This window comes from Chrysemys picta, chromosome 9 (genome assembly GCF_011386835.1).
Source record: "Chrysemys picta bellii isolate R12L10 chromosome 9, ASM1138683v2, whole genome shotgun sequence".
NCBI lineage: Eukaryota > Metazoa > Chordata > Testudines > Emydidae > Chrysemys > Chrysemys picta.
This window is the reverse complement of record NC_088799.1, coordinates 33519245-33539936: the sequence shown is the minus strand read 5'-3', so window position 1 is coordinate 33539936 and position 20692 is coordinate 33519245. Positions and strand designations below refer to the sequence as shown.

The 20692-nt window shown below is 43.6% G+C and overlaps 1 protein-coding gene across 16 annotated transcripts in view; it reads right to left on the bottom strand.

The window, feature by feature from the left end:
* TRIP12 (thyroid hormone receptor interactor 12) overlaps positions 1-20692 on the bottom strand; it is a 166769-nt gene that overhangs the window by 70986 nt on the left and 75091 nt on the right. For all 16 annotated transcript variants that reach the window (XR_010590363.1, XR_010590364.1, XM_065556944.1 and 13 more), the window contains 4 exons: positions 15949-16054; positions 3341-3477; positions 2138-2221; positions 297-392 (listed from right to left, as the gene is read on the bottom strand). Coding sequence is in view for 14 of the 16 variants with exons in the window: in XM_065556944.1 (XP_065413016.1) it covers positions 297-392; positions 2138-2221; positions 3341-3477; positions 15949-16054 (423 nt within the window). In the remaining 2 variants the exon portion in view is untranslated. The remainder of the gene's footprint in view (positions 1-296; positions 393-2137; positions 2222-3340; positions 3478-15948; positions 16055-20692) is intronic.

Genomic DNA, 20692 nt, shown 5'->3' with positions numbered 1-20692 from the left:
CCTGAAAAACAAGATGGTACTTTTAAAAAAAGGAAGTTAAGCCAAACTTCACTTCTTAAAAAGAAGAAAAAAAAAGTTAAATGCTTGTAGCCAATGTTCCACAACTATGGAGGAAGGGAGGGAAGAAACTTAAGTTTTAGTGTGCTGGAGTTCCTTACACTATCCACTAGATTTAATCGTAAAAATTAGTTGTATTTAAATCCTTACATAGACAACATTAGATTTACTAGTAGCCAAGTTTAACCAGTCTGTAAGCTGCTGACAGAATTAAGTCAGAAAAGATATAGTTTACTTACTAGCTCCACTTCCAATTGTCCTGTGGAAAAGCTGTGACATCCGAGGACCAAGAGGGCCAAATAGGTGAGGAGGAAGACCCCTCGCCTCTAACAGAGCTAAAAGCAAACACAGGATATTTTCATAAAAAGTTTCCATGTAACTAAGTCTCATGAACTTATAAAGTTACAGAGTTTTGAAGATTTAATACAGAAAAAGAGAAGATGACACTACATGGATTTCTCTTAACACCAATAAAGGCAAGTGAACTCCTTGTCCTCCAAAGGTTACCCTTTACTCAAGTGTGGCTTTAAGTCAAATGTGAATCAAGGCTGTGAAAAGACAGTCTTTTTGTTTTGTTTTTTTATAGAGCCAGGAGGAATTTTGGAGTGTCAGTTTCTCTGAAGTATTTACATGAACATAAACATTTATATTTTTTTGATACTAGAAATAGTAGGCTCTAACTGTTTTTTACAATAGTTTTCATTCAGACAAACTAAAATGGAATGGCAAATTGGGCAGAACAAGAGAGTTGTACAGCTGTACAGGAGAAGTAGAATAGATGATATTGACTGGAGAGAAAAGCATGGCAAATGGAGTTGTGAACTGTTAGGGGAGCTGGCTTGCTAGAGTCTAAAAACTTCTGGAAGCGGCAGAACATCTGTTAACAATTTTATATTAAGTCATCCTGTTTTTCTTGTCTGGAGAGTTGACTTCAAATGTGTGTGTGTGGGGGTGCTTCTCATTTTCACTGCAGCAAATCTGAACATTGCTGATCAATGCTACAAATGGGTGGTTAGCGATTAACAATCAATATTATTTGACTCAATTTGCCTAACGCTGCACGAACTGTTAGCAAGCAAACCATTGCTCTTTTCCCCCGCTCTTCCAGCATTTAAGAATAAAAGAACCAGATTTTTGCCCCAAATCTATTTTTACAGAGGAAACGATCACCACAATTCCTTGCACCAAAGTAGTAGAAGATTGTTGAAGTGTTTACAGAAGACAGGCAAGTTAAATGCAGAATTTTGCCCAAGTTGTCAGTTTCTGAAAGGACATGCATTTCTGTGCAGCCCATGCATCAAGCAAGCATAATTTTTAGCTCAACTGGATTTTATTTGGTCAAAACCTGGGAATACAGGTGGGTGTTGAAGAAGCAAATAACACCATCATTATCTAAGAGCAGATACAAGAAAGAGCGGTGGGCCTAACTAAACTTGTACTTGTGTTTTATAAACTAAAGCTATTATTGGCATCTTTTCAGATTTGAGCAATAAACAAGCTTATGAACTGTATTCCATATTAAGTGTTCTGTTTCATCGAAAAAGTGTTTAGACAAGTGGAGTATGTTTATTGGGTTGGGAAATCAGTAACCAGTGCAAAAAGAACTCATGTAGTACTACATGAGTTAAGACACTCAAAGTTCAGCCTGCTCTAGTACTGCCAAATTCTTGAGTGTCTACTGTAACACAATTTTTCCCACTACATTATGAGTAATTACAGTAGGCAAAGCAGCATGGTCACCAGCAGGAGGGGAAGGGGAGGAGATGAAATAGTTAGTAGGTTTTTTGAATGGGTATCAGCAGAGAGAAAACTATCAGAATAATGTTTTTATAACACCATGTACATACACCTCTACCCCCAGGTCCTCGGGAGCCAAAAAAAAAAAATCTTACTGTGTTATAGGTGAAACTGTGTTATATCAAACTTGCTTTGATCCGCTGGAGTGCACAGCCCCACCCCCCCCGGAGCACTGCTTTACCGTGTTATATCCGAATTTGTGTTATATCGGGTCGCGTTATATCGGGGTAGAGGTGTATATACAGTATCAACCCACCATATTAGCCTAGTAAAAGCTTTTTACCTTGTAGTCTTCCCATCTCAGAATCATCTGACTCACTTTCTCCAGAAGTTGTCATGCCTACAGCCCCCGCAACAGAACTAGATGCTAAAGAAAGAAAATATTTTAGAGTAACACTGACCTGAGATTTATTTCAAAATGCTTCTATTTAAATCAATAACTAAAACTAAACCCCTACTGACTTCAGAAGCAATTGGACTAGGCTTCTAAGATACTATGTATTTAACTTTGATTCATTTAAGCGATATTCTACAAAAAATTAATGGTGACAACACCTATACAAGTTCTAGGGTTTCTCCATCATAACTTGCACAGAAAACTTAATTGTACTTCTGAAACAGGTATTTTAACTTTCAGATATACATGCATAACTTTGGATAAAGTCTGGATTACTTAAACTGAATTCCCAACTTGTTACACTGCACTGAAGCAAATCAATGCCTTATTTTCAAGCCTGAACATTTTAAAGCTTTTTTTCTAAAAGCCAACATAATTGGAGAATTGAAATAAACTGATGTGCTGAATTAGGGTTGGATTGCTTATACGGAACAGTAAGTTATTCTGCAATTATTTCAGAGACTGTTTGGGGAATAATGTTCTCTTCAGTGTGAGGATATCACTAACTTCATGAACAGTTTTTCCTACTGCCGCATAATCAGTGCAGAAAGGCCAATAATTTAGATACTAGCCAAGGCTATTAGGAAAAATACATTTTTCTACAAGCATTGTAAAGCTAGAATATGTAGGGTAATATCAAAAAGTACAAAAATGCTTTCACAACTGAGTATCACAACTAAAAGATCTTTACTATAAAAAGGACAGACTTACGTAGTATTGACTGGTTACATACAGATTCTGATAGCAGCTTGTCAACTAGCACACTAAACTTATGTTTGTTTCTATATGGTGGATAACGAACAGTAACATTACTAGTACAGTAGTTTGGAGAAGAGTTCAAAGTTATGTCACATAAGCAAAAGGCCTCTGAACACAACTATAATTAAACACTTGAGTTTCAAGAGAGTAGTAATCCCTTGCTCAGTCAGCATCAAGAAATGACATTAAGAATTCATTTATGCCTTTTCCCCCTAATTTATTTGAAAATAAATAAATAAATAAATAACGAAGCCCGATACTCTAAGGTTTACATCAATGTTTTTCAGAGCACCAGACAACATGTGTCGTAAAGTTTGTGTTTCTTCTTACCTGCTGCTCCTTGTGGAGCCTCATCTGTACGGGCAGCTGAAGAATTAACTCCATCCTGGTTGTTATCAGGATCAGCCATTTTTTCCTGTCGGCGAGCTTCAGCTGCTCCTCTTTTGCCCAGGCCAGAGCCTCGCCGACTAGAAAGGCAAGTATAATGGTGTAAAGTTCCAGGTATTACCAATTAAATGGACATAAGTTTCTTACCTAACAAAAGACCACTCAAAAACAAGAACCAGTATGGAGTATTATAAAGGAAAGTTGACATTCATAGCTATTCCTCTGAACATTCTTCAGCTTTTTTCCCCAAAGGGGACAAGAATGCAATTGCATCCATTTTATGTTCTTGGTATCCACATTTACACATATAATGAAGAATACTATACATAGAACAAGTGAAAACTTGAATCTTGATCATATTTCGAAACTGATGCTGAATAACTGACCACCACTAGCATTTAAGTTCAGACAATTGAGTGCGCATCTGTGACTAAGTGGGAATTTTCATATTTTTGCATGAGTACTGAGTGCTGCATGTTTACCTAGGTAGATGGAAAGATGGTTTAATATTTGTAGAGACTCAGATGACCAAGTGTGAATGTCACCTGGCTGCCTGGGTCCAGACAGTGGCTGGACACTTCATAACTTAGCACTGGGTGGCAAAGTTTTTGGCCTGAGGGTCACATCTGGGTATGGAAATTGTATGGCGGGCCATGAACGCTCACAAAATTGGGGGTTGGGGTGCGGGAGGGCTCCGGCTGGGGGTGCTGGCTCTCCAGTGCGGCTGGGATTGCTCTGGGCAGGGACCAAGGGGTTTGGAGGCCAGGAGGGGGATCAGGGCTGGGGCATGGAAAGGGGCCGGGGAGGTCAAACTCTGGGCAGTGCTTACCTCAAGCAGCTTCCAGAAACAGCAGCATATCCTGCCTCTGGCTCCTATGCGGCGGCGCAGCCAGGCGGATCTGCCTGCTGCCCTGTCTGCAGGCACGCCTCCGCAGCTCCCATTGGCTGTGGTTCCCAGCCAATGGGAGGTACAGGGACAGAGCTTGGGGTGGGGGCAGCATGCGGAGCCCCCTGGCTGCCCCTACACATAGGAAGTGGAGGGGGGACATGCCGCTGCTTCCAGGAGCTGTGTGGAGTGGGGCAAGAGCCCAATCCCGCTCCCCAGCTGGAGCACCAGAGCGGGGCAAGCCTCAGACCCCACTTCCCAACGGGAGCTTGAGGGATGGATTAAAATGTCTGGAGGGCCAGATGTGGCCCCTGGGCCATAGTTTGCCCACCTCTGACTTAGCAACTGATGACCAGGGGGCCCACCCTATGCAAGAAGCCAGCCAGCTGCAACAAGTTGGCAAATAAGAAGTTGAGGTGGAGGCCAGGTGACCTGCTTTGCTAGAGAAAGACAACAAAAGGACAGGGGAGGAGCAAGTGGGTATGTTATACGGTGGATTGCCGGAAGCAGGCAGCTCTCTCCAGTTTTGGGACTCTCTGGCAGAGAACCAGGGCTCTGGGTCTGACCAAGATAGACTTAGCTATAATTTTCTGGTTTCTGTGCTAACAACAAATTTTTCTACACTGTGTTCAGAAAATACACCCTTTTGTTTTACAACGCGGGCTGAGAGTCACTGCTGACTGAGGAAGTTGGGAGTGCATGACTCCCCTTTGTGCGGGGAGGAGGAGGAGTGTAAGGTGTCCTATTCAGGTGGTCTCACTGCAGGGAGCTCATGGCATGGAACATGCTGACAGCTCAGAGTTTGGTCCCAGGAGACACTGAAGCCAAGGCCGCTTAGCCTAGTATAAGTGCGCTGTGAGGGGTTGTCATACAGAAGAGGGCCCTGCCAGGGTTTGATTCAAAGCTGTTCCAGAGCATCCATGACAGCATCCTTATGTATTAGATTACGCCACTTTAAGAAAAAAGTTCAACTGGTTTTGCTGATTGTTTCAAGTTCTTTTTTAAAACGGGAAAGGGTATGAGTCAGAAATTCATACTTTCAAAGGCAAGAGTAGTTTGTTGCACGGGTAGTTGTAATGGGGTCAAGGTGTTTGTCTGAATTCACAAAAACACTGAACATAATGCCAAATTCATAATTTTTCTGAGTAGTATCACACTTCAGAGTTTTTCCTGAAGTGTTAGAAAAATGGCTGCCGATCAATAAAGTTATCAAATCCAATTTAACAAGCTTAGTTCTTTTCTTTCCACCTAAAGCACTTTAAAAAGTAGATTAGACATTGTGTAGCTACAAAAAAGCCACACTTGAAATTTCATCACAATTTCTGAACAACTTTTGACATTTCCCTAGTTACTTGCTTGGAAGCTTAAATTCCAGATATAGAACTTCAGATTAGCAATAGTTGCAGACATGTCTGTAATGGCAGGTTTTAATGTAATGTTGAGGATACAGGCCTGCTAAGGAACACAATGAGAAATTAAGTCATTTAGAGGTGTTCTCTTCCAACACAGTTTAACTAAGAAAATTAGTGTAAAAGGAAACTTAAGATGGACCGACATTTAGGATCGCTTGCCCTATCTTAAGTACAAGCAGAATGACCCCATCAAGCTTGTACAGAAGGACTTTACCAAGAAAGACTGGGGCATGTCCTTTAACAGTACGTCTAGAAAGGTTACTAGTCCCCTAGATTCTGGTAGAGAATAGCCCGAAAAGGCTAAACAGCATCTATATTTGCATCATTCGCTTGTTATCTGTGTGAAATCAGGGGTGGATTTTGCTGAGCCCACTACAATGTTGCAGGAGAATGAGAATAAGTCTCTGACTAAAAGCAACTCATGGTAAAACAAGGGCCTGGTGGTTAAAAGCTTTGTTGAAATACATATGGTCATTTGTTGCAGATTTGATGGTGTTTAAGTGTAATTTTAGCTGCAATCTTTGACAAAGGGCACTCTGTCCTCCTCAATACCTGTGTGAAATTGACTAACAGATGGACTATCAGTATCCGCCACAATGGGCCACTGTGGGGAGTCAAATATTGATATCACGAGACAATTGGCCAAGCTACAGAAGCTAATCTGGCATTTGTATGTACAATGGCAGGTTCAAGTATATAAATCTGATTATTCTACAGCTTTGCCTACAGACTTAAAATGCTTCACCCTCCCCCTCACATTTTCCATCCCCAATGATAAGTTTGACATAAGGACCAGGACTTACTCATTTCTGCATGTTCCAGCATAACTTTCTGGTTACAGCTAAATGAGACTTATGTACTTCAAATACTCTGGCTTACATGGTGGGATACCTTTAAAATAACTAACTTGCCTCAAAGTGATCAACAGCTCGCAGCTGTCACCATCTTAATGGGACTTTTAAAGTTTGAATCTCTTAAACACAGTAAAATTTTACTTCTGGATAACCTGAGATCAAAACAGCTAGCTCAAAACTGCAGTTGATGCAGTCCACAATACCCGAAAGTATTTTATCGAAGTTTGGATTGCATGACAAACAAGCAGCCTTTATTGCTGCACCCTCTAAATTCAAGCTAACCAGTTTGGATTTTTACCCCAACATTCCAAAAATCTTAAAGCTGTTTTTATTCGCCATGTGATACCAGCAGCTATCCCAGGTTCCAAGTCTATTATATTTGAGTACCTGATTTCTTATCTTGCACAATTCTGAAGTTCATTGACTCAGGCCTGGTCTACACTATAAAATTAGGTCTATTTAGATCACCTAGCGTTGACCTAGTGGTGCATGTGTCTATACTCATTTCTCTGCTGCCAATATAAGCACCCCTTATGGCAATGCAGTAACACCACCTCCCTGAACAGTGTTGAGCCATGGTCAACCTACTGTGGTCAACACAGAGCAAGCATAGATACCACAAGACCTAACAGTCCTCCAGCAGCGGTCCCACAATGGTGGACACATGCTCTAGTCACAATTGTGACCTCAATTGCCAAGAGGTCACAGAGACCAGAAGCCACTCCACACCTTTAAAAACCCTCATGTATTTTTGAAATGCCTTTTCCTAATTGTCCAGCTTGGTGAGCACACCTGGCAGCATTCCCTTGTGTGCAACTGCCCAAAATAACCATGCTGCCTACATGTTCCAGATATACTTCTGCTTGGACAGAAGCTTTGGATCTCTTGGTACTGTGGAGAGAATAGGCTATGCAAGAATAACTATGGACCAGCTGTAGAAATGTGGACATCTACGAGAAGATGGTACAGAGGATGCAGGGAAAGGAGTAAGACAGGAATCAGCAGCAGTACTGTGCTAAAGTAAAGGGACTTCAGTAGGCCAGGGAGGCTAACAGTCGATTTGGTGCCAAGCTGAAGACCTGCCACTTTACCAGCGAGCTGCATACCATACTGATAGGGACCCCACCAGTACCCCACAGAACATCCTAGGTACCTTTGAGGAGCCCCAAACACAGATCCTGCCACAAACAATGAGGATGACGACAACCGGGGACATGAAATGGGGAGGTCCAGCTATGCCACAAGCCAGGATCTGTGTGAAGCTCTAGCTAGTCAGTTCCAGCAGCTAAATATGGGTGAGTCTCTGGTAAGTGTGTTCCCACTACCATGCTTAAAAACGTACAGATGGTACCCGACCAAAATGTACTCATACTAGAAAAGACAATGATATCACAACCGGAGATAGTTATCTGCTTTTCATTTCCCTGTAGAGTTAGTCAGGATGGCCATGGAGAGCAGTTTACATAAAAAAGGATGTCCCTTGAATCCTCCTGAGAGATTTTAATGAAATTTTCATGGGAGGTATTCTGCAATCTTCTCCCACAGGTTTTTAGGGATAACAGTCTTATTTCTTCCTCTCTGGTAGGACACTTTCCCACACCAGTTGATGATGACTTTGGCAGACTCCACTGCAGCCAGTCACCAGGCCAGCAGCACGAGCTTTGCTCTCTGCCTGTCTTACCCACAAGAGTAAGAGATCAGCTAAAATCAGCAACACCTGTGGAAAATAGTGCCAGTGCTCAGTGCTGTTGCCCTGCACTCATACCTATGGAAACTGGGGCCTTTATTTTTTCATGCAATCAAACAGCTCTCCTCATTCCTCCCTGCCCCCCCAACACCCTTTCTGGGCCATACTCTCCATGGCTGGGGGTGGAGAGTGGTGGTGTGCACAGGCACTCCAAGGCTAAAGTGTCAACAAGCATGTCTTGTTTAAAAACATTACGGGACCAAGGGAAGGGAGTTCTGAAACTTAACTCTTACATCCTGTTGTGACTATACATACAATACATCTTTGGGTTTTTAATCTATGGCTGCTGCTGTTGTGGCCTTGAGGAGTCCCCACTCCACAACTGCAGAATGCCTGACCATACGGAGAAGGAAGGAGAACATATAAGGATATATTTAGTGAGATTCTGAAAAGTTGGCGCTGCATCAGACTGCAAACAGAGGGCATGAAGGATGACTATTGCAGACAGTATGGAGAGGGAAAAAAAGTGTACAGCAAAAAGACCCAGGAGTCAAGAGAGATAGCAAACAAATGTGTACACTCATTGACCTACAAATTTAACAATCTCAGGCTCACCTCCCTTTGCAGTCAATGGAGAAATCCATTTTAGGACCTCCCTGAACCCCCCCACAACCATTGCACATGGCATAAGGGACTGCATCCTTAACTCCCACCACTCCATGTCACAGAACAGTAAGGAAAACCACAGCTTCATATATCTATAGCAACCATGGAGCTCTCAGGTCAGTAAGTGTACCCAAAATAAACATGCATGTTCTTTCCCCTTTTTAAATTCTGTTCCATTGATTTGTTTGCAAAAGTTTATTGTAGGTGTTTAATTCCACATTTTTGCTCTGGTTTTGGTCTGAAATAAGAAACTATTTCTTGGAAATAATTAATCTTTATTATTTCACAACATGTGCAGCAGAATGCCTAGTGCTATTGAAAGCGCTCATTACTTGTTATTGTATAAGGTGAACTTATAAGATCAGTGACAAACATGTAATAATAGGTGTTCAGCAGCATTGCAAAATTAATAGGTGTATTAACAGGCAGTGTTTCATCTACAAGTGTACAACAAGTACTTCACAATCCCAAAGAGCTCCCAAAACTTCAGGGCCAGATAGTAACATGGTGTGTTGGATTGTTTTTTGTAGCTGACTGTTAAAGTGCTCTTTCAAGGCCTCCCTCAGCCACATGGAACTCCAATGGCGCTTGCATTTCATTCTAAATGAGCAGACAGCGACTCCACCTCTGCCCTTGACCCTAGCAGCAGCTTTCCCCTTCATCTGCTTCACAGATATTATGAAGCACACAACAGGCCACTATATTATTATACACACACGCACATATACACACACGCACATATACACACACGCACCCTACCTATAACCATTGGGATATTTTGCTCCCTGAAATCCTATCTTGTGATTAAACACTACCAGCATCCCTTCAATCTACCAAAAGCATATTCAATTGTCTTTCTTTACCTGCTGAGATAGTAGTTGAATCTTTCCTTCGTGTTGTCAAGGTGGCCAGTATATGGTTTCATCAGACAAGGGAGCAAGGGGTAGGCTAGGTTCCCCAGGATCACTATTGGCAACAGTAATCCACTGGTGAGGAAAAAGTCCTTGCTTGCAGCTTTATAAACAAACAGTCATAGAATCACAGAAATGTAGGGCTACAAGGGATGTCGAGAAGTCATCAAGTCCAGCCCCTTACACTGTGGCAAGACCGAGAAGACCTAGACCATACCTGACAGGTTTGTTCAACTTCTTTTTTTAAAAAACCTCCAAGGATGGGGATTTCACAGCCTCCCTCAGAAGCCTATTTCATAGTTTAACTACCCTTCTAGTTAGAAAGTTCTTCCTAATATTGAATCTACATCTCCCTTGTTGCAGATTATGCCCATGTTATTAAAGATGCGAGGATCATGCACCTTCCTGACAAGCCAACACTGATGTCGGTGAAGCGTCCCTGGTGATCCATCAATGCTGCATAAATCATAGACAAGTAGCCCTTTCTGTTGAGATACTCTGTGGCAAGGTGGGCTGGTGCCAAAATATGGATGTGGGTGCTATCGCCCCTCTGCAGTTTGGGAACCCCATTGCTGCAGATCCATCCACTATGTCCTGCACATTACCAAGAGTCACAATTCTGTGTAGCAGGAGAGTATTAAATGGCCCTGGACACTTGCATGACAACAGCCCCACTATGGATTTTCCAACTCCAAAATGATTTTTCACTGACTGGTAGCAATCTGGCATTGCAAGCTTCTACAAAGAGATTGCTACTCACTTCTCCATTGTCAGCACAGCTCTTATTTTGGTGTCCCTGCATTGGAAAGCTGGGGTGAGCTTAGCCTACAGTTCCAAGAATGTGGTCTTTCATATCCAAAAGTTCTGCATCCACTGCTTTGCATCATAATGCAGGTTTGGGATGACATCTCACCAGTCAGTGATTGCTCTGGGCCCCAGAAGCAGTGCACCGCCATCTGCAGCTGCTCCGTGATCACCACCTTTAATTGGATTTTGCTATGTCTGTCTCACAGCCATCTGTCCACCACAAAATGGCCATGTCCTCCACTGCTGCGGTTCTTCCTGCAGCTCTGCAAATACTGGAGGACTGTTCGACCCGTGTTTGCCACATTCATGACAATAGCACAGTGCTGTGTGGACTCCATGCTTCTCTCAGAGATAGTGGACAGAGAAGTGCTGCACTTTTTTTTTTTTTTTAAATAAAAGGACAAATTATTGGATTATGGATGGCATAATGAGATGAAGAAAGTTGCACGATGGGAATTTACCCCCTTGCTCGATTCACTTCTCCCCACCATGTTCACTACTGTGTCAGCAAGTCATCAATCCTGACACACTCACTACACCTAACATACTTGTCATAATCTGTATCTAAAAAGGGTCATGTAAGATATCATTGGAAAACTAATAATTCACTGGTCATTAATATTCTTGCATAGTGTGTGTATACATAGTGTACAAAGTTACGAATATGTACTAAAATTATGTTCTGAAAATATGTTTGGCAAGCAACACAGTCTGCACTGGACAAAGGAATGTTTATTTGTTTTATCTGACCAGCCTGGCTGTCATGTAGAAACAAAGAAGGTACACTTGCATAAAAGATAAACAAAGCCATCAACCTAACAAGTGTGTGTGGGGGGGGGGGGGGGGGAGGAGTGGGGGGGAGATAGCCTGTTGTGAGAGTCTGACCCTCAAATGATATGTAGTTATAAAAAACTGTTTAAGTAAGGTCTTTTATGAAAGCTAAGGACACTGGTAATTAATATAAAATAGTAAAAAAATATATTAACACTATGAGGAATTGTGAACATCCAATATGTTTTAAAGTCAGTGACCAAACAAAGGGAGAAACAGGTTCTCCCACACACAGGAGGGAAGGCAGCTATTTGTCTAGTGGAAATAAGCAAGGTATGAACACAAACAATGGACACTATTTACATATGAATGAGCGGGGCAGGGGTCCACAGACGGGGAATAACAGAGTGAGGTCATCCTGAGGACTAGACAGTGAGTTTGGAAAGATGTAAGGAGAGAGAAGAAGTCATCTTGGCATCCATCACTGGATGAATACAAGGGGCAAGAGCTCTTGCAAGCAGAGAAAGATGGATCCCTCAAACCAAGAGGGCTATGATCTCTGGGAACTGAATGTAGATGAGAAACCTGCTTAGGCAAAGATCTTTCACCTAGGAAGAAAAGGGAAACCAGCACCTTGTATTTCTGTAGAAGGTCCTGACAGAGAAAGTCAGCCATGGCAAGAAAGAACAGTAAGAAACCTACCTTGAACCAAGACCGTAGCTTGTTGTCTTAGCTACTAGAAAGTGGCTTTTACTTTTATTTGCTTGTAGCTACTTTTGTCTTTATCCCTTGTACTTGAACACACTTAAAACCATTTTTTGTTAATAAACTTGTTTTACTTTTAATCTAATCCAATCTAGTTCTGAGTGTGAGTTGAAGTGATTGTTAAACTGGAGTTAAGTAATAAGCAGTACTTTTGTCTCTTTAAAGGAGCAATGAACCTTATTACCCCTCTGAACGTACCAGGACAGAGTTTGGGGGAAATTCAGGCCTTGGGGTGTGTGTGTGTGTGGGGGGGGGGTGTCACTTGGCTAGTAGTAGCCAAGGCTTAAGGAGACCGGAGCATAGCTACGGCTAGGGCCCTACCAAATTCATGGCCATGAAAAAACGCATCACGGACCGTGAAATCTGGTCTCCTCCTGTGAAATCTGATCTTTTGTGTGCTTTTACTCTATACTATAGGGATTTCATGGGGGAGACCAGCATTTCTCAAATTGGGGGCCCTGACCCAAAAGGAAGTTGCAAGGATATATTAGAGGGGTCGCAGTATTGCCACCCTTACTTTTGTGCTGCCTTCAGAGCTAGGCAGCCAGAGAGTGGCAGCTGCTTACTGAGTGCCCAGCTCTGCAGGCAGCAGCGTAGAAGTAAGGGTGGCAATAACATACCATGCACATTGCCTTCAGAGTTGGACTCCCGACCAGGAGACGCTTTCCAGCTGCCCAGCTCTGAAGGCAGCGCTGCCACCAGCAGCAGTGTAGAAGTAAGGGTAGCAGTATCACAACACTCCCAACAATAACCTTGCGACATCCCCTCCCCCCCACACACACACACTCCTTTTTGGACCAGGACCCCAACAATTGCAACACTTAAATTTCAGATTTAAATAGCTGAAATTATTATTTTTTTTTTTAAATTCCTATGATGGGGTAATTGACCAAAATGGACCATGAAATTGGAAGGGCTCTAGCTATGGCATAACAATCAGGCTGCTGGCATCAGATACTCAGTCAGGGCCGGCTCTGGCTTTTTTGCCGCCCTAGGCAAAAAAGCCACCCACCGCCCCCCCGCGCGGCAGGGGAGGGCGCTGAGCCCAGCCGCGGGCCCGCAATCCCCGACCGGCCGGAGCGCCGGGGGGGGGGGGGGGGGTGAGCCCGGCCGGGGCTCTCCCCGACCGGCCAGAGCGCCGGGGGTGGGGGGGGGAGGGTGGTGAGCCCAGCCGGGGCTCTCGGCTCTCCCCGACCGGCCAGAGCGCCGCGGGGAGGGTGGCGAGCCCGCTGCGGCTCCGCTCTCAGGCTAGAGCGCCCCGCCCCCCTCCAGGCGCCGCCCCAAGCAGATGCTTGGTGGGCTGGTGCGTGGAGCCGGCCATGCACTCAATGATCATTTGTATGCTGGCTGGAAGCAGCCAGACAGGGAGCTAGAGCAGGAGAGCATTTAAGGCACCCAGGGCTAAAGGGGAGGAGGTGGCAACCTCACTGGTCTGAATTGCACCCCAAAAACATGACACATGCATTGCCAAAATTTCCCAAAATCGGTGTGCTGGATGATGGCAAGTTGCATGCTGGGATACCTATCCATGGTACACCGCATACTGCATTGACATAAGCACTCTTGGTGAGTACACAGTAACACTGCAAGGAGCCAACTGATACATTGGCATAAAACTGTTGATGTTAGTGTAACTTGCACCAACCAAAGTTTGTGATATAGATATGCAGTCACCTACAGGGCTGTTAGCAAAACCATGAACTAGCACAGTAATTCATTAAAAAACAAAACAAACCACACAAATTACACCACCCAAAAAAACCCCACCTCACTTGTACATATTTGAGATACTTCCTGGAGAGAGACTCCCAAGACTTTACAGACCCAAGTTTATTGTGCAGATGTTCGTGCCTGAACCTTGGATCAGATTTTTTTTTGACTTGCAGTTGCAGGGTATATTAAAAATCTATTAAACTGAATATTTAGTGACTGAACAGTGTTAAACATGGTGACCGTTTCTAAACTCATGCTGCATTTTGCATGATTAAAAAGAGCTTCTTTTGGACAAACAGAGGATCCTTTCCTCCTAAAAGGAAATCAAATTGTGATTTGCAGTTGCCAAAAAATTTACAGTAACTCCTCACAAAGTCGTCCCAGTTAACATTGTTTCGTTGCTGATTAATTAGGGAACATGCTCGTTTTAAGTTGTACAATGCTCCCTTCTAACGTCGTTTGGCAGCCGCCTGCTTGTCCACTACTTGCAGGAAGAGCAGCCTGTTGCAGATAGCTGGTGGGGGCTTGGAACCAGGGTGGACCGGCAGCCCCCCTAAGTTCCCTGTGCTATAGCCGCCCAGCAGGCTAGCAATTTCAACTATCCCTCCCCCCACTGCCATGCACTGCTCCTGCCCATTGCCTTGGAGCTGCTCCCCACGCCTCCTGCTTGCTGTGCGGAGGGAGATGGGCTAATGTCAGAGTGTCCCCCTCCCGCTCCTACACCACGCTTACCCATATAGAGCAGGGTGGGGACACGGAGAGAGACCGAGAAAGCCTGGGGCAGCAGCTGCTGTCAACTTCCTGATCATGCATTTAAGAGTGGGTCAGCTTACTTAACGGGGCAGTGTGCATTTCTCTCTCCCCCACACACGGTGTTTGTCTATCTCCCCTCCCCTCCCCTTCCATTCCTGCTGTCTTGTAGAGTGAGAGGCTAAATTAACAACAATGCGTCTTGAGGGGTCAGACGAGTGCTAGTTCATCATTTAGCACAGGGGTTCTCAACCTGGGGGTCGGGACCCCTCAGGGGGTCACGAGGTTATTACATGGGGAGGGGGGTCACAAGCTATCAGCCTCTACCCCAAACCCTGCTTTGCCTCCAGCATTTATAATGGTGTTAAATATATAAAACAATATTTTTAATTATTGGGGGGGGTCACACTCAGAGGCTTGCTATGTGAAAGGGGTCACCGGTACAAAAGTTTGAGAACCACTGATTTAGCAGCAAGGTATTCCTTGGGAAATATCCCACCCGCTAACTTCACCACCTCAACCACGCTTCACAATCATCATAGCTGTGAACAGTATTGAATTGTTGGTTTAAAAAACATATACTGTGTGTAGGGAGGGAGGGAGAGAGAGATTCATTGTTTGGTGAAAAAAATTTCCCTGGAACCTAACCCCCCCTCCCCCCATTTATATTAATTCTTATGGGGAAACTGGATTCACTTAACATCGTTTCACTTAAAGTGGCATTTTTCAGGAACATAACTACAACGTTAAGTGAGGGGGGGGGGGGAGAGAGAGAGAGAGAGAGAGAGAATATAAAAATAATGAATAAAATTGTAGTTTACTATTACCCTGGCTTGGCTAGCAAGTTTTTATGATCACCTGCCTTTCTGATAAAAATAACCACCTTCTAAAAAACAAACAGTGACTTATAGCTTGTAAGCTTTATTCTTCTTCAAAGCAAAGTGTCCGCCAGAAACAGCTGCATACCAATGTTTTCTTTAAAAAGTACGGAAGAGACCTTGAAGGGTGTCCCACTTAAATAGCCTTCCCCCATCTCTGACTCAGAGGACACAATGGTACATTTGTCAACAATTTGCTGAGCTAGCCTACTATATTGTAGTCCTTCCCTGCCCGGTAATTGGAGGTCAGTAGCATCATGTAGAAGGATGCCGAACTTCACACATACTTGTATATTGGTATAAATCTCAGTGACCCAGTGGGTATTTGAATCATAGCCACTTTTTACAATAGCAATTTGAAGCCCTTTTCCATCAACAGAAGGTGGAAGCTTTATTGGATCAACTGCAGTAATAGTCATTCATAGCTCATAATCCTGAATGTAAGATTTACCTGGTGCTAGCACAGGAGCCCGTGGTCTTTTGCCGTGTGCTCCGCCGCAAACTGGGGAGCTCTGCAGGTGGTGATTCGCTGCGCTTCTTCGTAGATTTTCTTAAACCTATATACACATATTAGAGAGAGTTAGGACAACACTTTAATCCACTCCAGTCTTTGTTTTGAAGTATTGCAAGTAGAGAAGCACAGCAAAAGTTTAAGTGTTGTTTCACAGACAAGACACCAATAAATTTCTCTTCTTTCAGCCACCCACCTACTTTTAACTGCCACAACAAAGCCTTTTCTGTTTTAATATTGAAGAAAAGCTTTAATGGCTTAGCAACACAACTCAGTACAATTAATAAAAGGAATCATTAAAATGTGTTCTTTGGACACCTGGCAAAACTTTCTATGATTTTATAGCAGTAATGCGAGACCTTGCCTATGACAGGTACTACATTACAGGATGTTGCATTGTGTATATTATCTGTTCTTTCATTATACATACTGGTAAGCAGACAACATTCTATTTAAACACAAAGGAGTGATGGAAAAGAGATTCTTTCAGCACTGCTACATTGCCAATTTTTATCTAGGTCAAGCTAGTGACTAAGAGTAGGTGCTCTAGATACCAATTGGTGGCTTATGTGAAACGCTGAGGTCTCAGACTCAGACTTTAAGGTCAGAAGGGACCATTATGATCATCTGGTCTGACCCCCTGCATGCTGCAGGCCATAAAACCGTCCCTACCCCTTCCCTGGACTCTGCTGTTGAAGTCCCCAAACCTGTTTTTAGTGACTTCAATCGGCAGAGACCCTCCTGCTAGAGATCCCTGCCCCAGGCTGCGGAGGAAGGCGAAAAACCTCCAGAGGCTCAGCCAATTTGCCCTGAAGGAAAATTCCTTCCCGACCCCAAATATGGTGATCAGTAAGACCCCGAGCATATAGGCAAGAGTCTCCAGCCTGGCCCCTGTTAGCCATTATACTATTTACTTACCATTGCTTGGTTTTCCTTGACTACTATGTTTTACCATTAAACCATTCCCTCCATAAACTTATCTAACTTAATCTTAAAACCAGACAGGTCCGTCGCCCCCACCGTTTCCCTCGGAAGGCCGTTCCAATATTTCACCCCTCTGACGGTCAGAAACCTTAGTCTAATTTCAAGCCTGAACTTCCCCACGGCCAGTTTATATCCATTCGTTCTCGTATCCACATTAGTACTAAGCTGGAATAATTCTTCTCCCTCCCTTGTATTAATCCCTCTAATATATTTAAAGATAGAGATCATAACCCCCCTCAGCCTTCGCTTTGTCAGACTAAACAACCCAAGCTCCTCTAGTCTCCTTTCATACGACAGGTTTTCCATTCCTCTGATCATCCTAGTGGCCCTTCTCTGCACCCGTTCCAGTTTGAGTTCATCTTTTTTAAACATGGGAGACCAGAACTGCACACAGTACTCCAAATGAGGTCTCACCAGCGCCTTGTACAACGGAAGCAGGACCTCCTTATCCCTACTAGATATACCTCGCCTAATGCATCCCAAGACAGCATTGCCTTTTTTCACCGCCACGTCACATTGTCGACTCAGTCATCCTGCAGTCTACAAGGACCCCTAGGTCCTTCTCCTCTTCCGTTACTTCTAACCAATGCGTCCCCATCTTGTATCTAAAATTGTTATTAGTCATCCCCAAATGCATCACCTTACACTTTTCACTATTAAATTTCATCCTATTTCTGATACTCCAATTCACAAGCTCATTCAAGTCTCCCTGCAGGATATCCCTATCCTCCTCCGAATTTACAACGCCTCCCACCTTCGTATCATCCGCAAACTTTATCAGCCCACTCCTGCAATCGGTTCCGAGGTCAGTTATAAATAGATTAAATAAAATGGGTCCCAAAACCGAACCTTGAGACACTCCACTAGTAACCTCCCTCCAACCTGACAGTTCACCCTTTAATACGACCCGCTGCATTCTCCCCATTAACCAATTCCTTATCCACCTCTGGATTTTCATATCGATCCCCATGTTTTTCAGTTTAACCAATAATTCCTCATGGGGTACAGTATCAAACGCTTTACTGAAATGCAGGTATATTAGGTCCACCGCATTTCCCTTATCTAATAAATCCGTTACTTTCTCAAAGAAGGAGATCAGATTCGTTTGGCACGATCTGCCCTTCGTAAAACCATGTTGTAATTTATCGCAATTGCCACTAACCTCCAGGTCCTCAACTAGTTTCTCTTTCAGAATTTTCTCTAACACCTTGCACACTACAGATGTTAAACTAACAGGCCTGTAGTTACCCGGATCACTTTTTTTCCCTTTCTTGAAAATAGGAACCACATTAGCTATTCTCCAGTCTAACGGGACCACCCCCGAGTTTACAGATTCATTAAATATTATCGCTAATGGGCCTGCTATTTCCCGCGCCAATTCCTTCAATATTCAGTGTCTTCACATATGGGAGTCCCTATCATGTGAGTAGTCCAAAAAGGTGAAATTATGTAGAACAGGGGGTAGGCAATCTATGGCACCTGTGCCAAAGGTGGCACGTGAGCTGATTTTCGGTGGCACCTACACTGCCTGGGTCCTGGCCACCGATCTGGGGGGCTCTGCATTTTAATTTAATTTTAAATAAAGCTTCTTAAACATTTAAAAACCCTTATTTACTTTACAACCAACAATAGTTTAGTTATACATTAGACTTATAGAAAGAGACCTTCTAAAAATGTTAAAATGTATTACTGGCACGCGAAACCTTAGAGTGAATAAATGAAGACTCGGTACACCACTTCTGAAAGGTTGTCTACCCCTGGTGTAGAAAGTAAGACCCTCATCCCACAGATCTGGTCTGCTCAAAATCAGATTTCATGCATATTAGTCAATAGTCAGAGGCTTGCACTACCATTGTCCATGATCTGCTTGTATTTGTTTTACCTAGAGCTCTTTAATCTCCAAGACTATCATGACACCTTCCTTTAGCAGTTAATTTCCTTAATTTTAAGGAAAATTTGCCCATGATTCATCTTACCTTTTTATTAATTATGTTCACATGAATGCAGGCTTTTTGTCAAATGTTTATCTACTCGTCAGCTTTTCCCTCTCCCTTCACAGCTCCTAGTTAATAAGATCAGTTTTCTGATTTAATGTTACCAACAATCTGTGGGAGAGGACTGACTCCTAAAAGGACAAATAATGCTGTTTTTCAGTGCAACTCTCTCTAGGTGAAGCACAAGGCAATCCAGTCAAGTGGGAAAGAATAACAAAGTAAAAACAGTTATCTTCAGATAGCAAAATGAAAGTTCTCCCATCTGAGTTATAAGAGAGCATAAGGTAGCTTGAAAAAGTGAAGAATTTTGCCTTTTCTGAAACTGGAGATGTGAGTGCTTTTTGTTCCAAAACCCCATAGATTTACTACTAGGGTAAACTTTTGCAGCACTTTTCTCAAGACCAAACATGCTCAGCTTTTAACCTTTGCTCATAGGCCAATTTTTCTAAGCCTTTTATCATATTTGTTGCTCTTCTCTGGACTCTCTCTCCAGTTTGTCCACATCCTTCTTCAAACGTGTGGTGCTGAGAAATGGACACAGCACTCCAGCTGAGGCCTCAGTACAGATGGACAATCACCTCCCAGGACTCGTATACAAACACTCCTCTTCTTATTACACCCCACAGTATCAGCCTTTTTAACAACTGCATCACATTGTTGGCTCACTTGATTTATGATCCACTATAACCCCTGGATCCTTTTCAGCAGTACTATTGCCTAGCCAGTTATTCCCTACTTTGTAGTTGTGCATTTGACTTTTCCTTCCCAAGTGTAGTATTTATTTCACACTTGTCTTTATTTAATATCATCTTGTTGACTTCAGACCAATTCTCTAATTTGCCAAGGTCATTTTGAATTCTAATCCAGTCCACTGAAGTGCTTGCAACTCCTTGGTGTCGTCTGCGAGTTATAAGCATACTTTGTATTCCATTGTTCAAGTCATAAATGAAAATATTGACTAGTTGCAGAGGCAGTACTGATGCCTGTGGGACTCCACTAGACACTCCTTCACAGTTGGACTATGTGCCATTGATAACTGAGTTTTTGAAAAAAGTTTTGTACCCACCTAATAATTTAATAAAGACCACATTTCCCTAGTTTGCTAATAAGAAAATCATGTGGGACTTTGTTACTAACTTCTTGACAGGGTTTACTGGTGTAAGGAAGAAATTAGGTTAGCTTTGTTCTTGACAAATCCATACTGGCTATTCTTTAGAGCCCTAGTATCCTCTAAGTTAGTGGTCTCTAGCCTTTCTACCCCAAGATGACTTTTTGAATTTAAGGACAACCCAGGCTCTACTCCACCCCTTCCCCGAGGCCACTTCCCTTTCCCAAAGCCCTGCACCCCCCCCCCTCCCACACACAGCCCCGTCGCTCGCTCTCCCCTACCCTCACTCATTTTCACCGGGCTAGGGCAGGGAGTTGGGGTTCGGGAGGGGGTGCAGGCTCTGGGCTGGGGCTGAGGGATTTGCACTGTGGGAGGGGGCTCTGGGCTGAGCCTGGGGCAAGGGGTGCAGAAGGGGGTATGGGGTGCTGGCTCCAGAAGGGGGCTTAGGAATGGGGTGTGGCCTACCTCCGGGCAGCAGTTACCTCCAGAGGCTCCCAGTCGGCAGCGGATGCAGCAAGGCTAAGGCAGGCTCCCTGCCTACCCTGGCCACACACTGCTCCCAGAAGGGGCCAATGCACCCCTGCATCCCCGGCAAGAG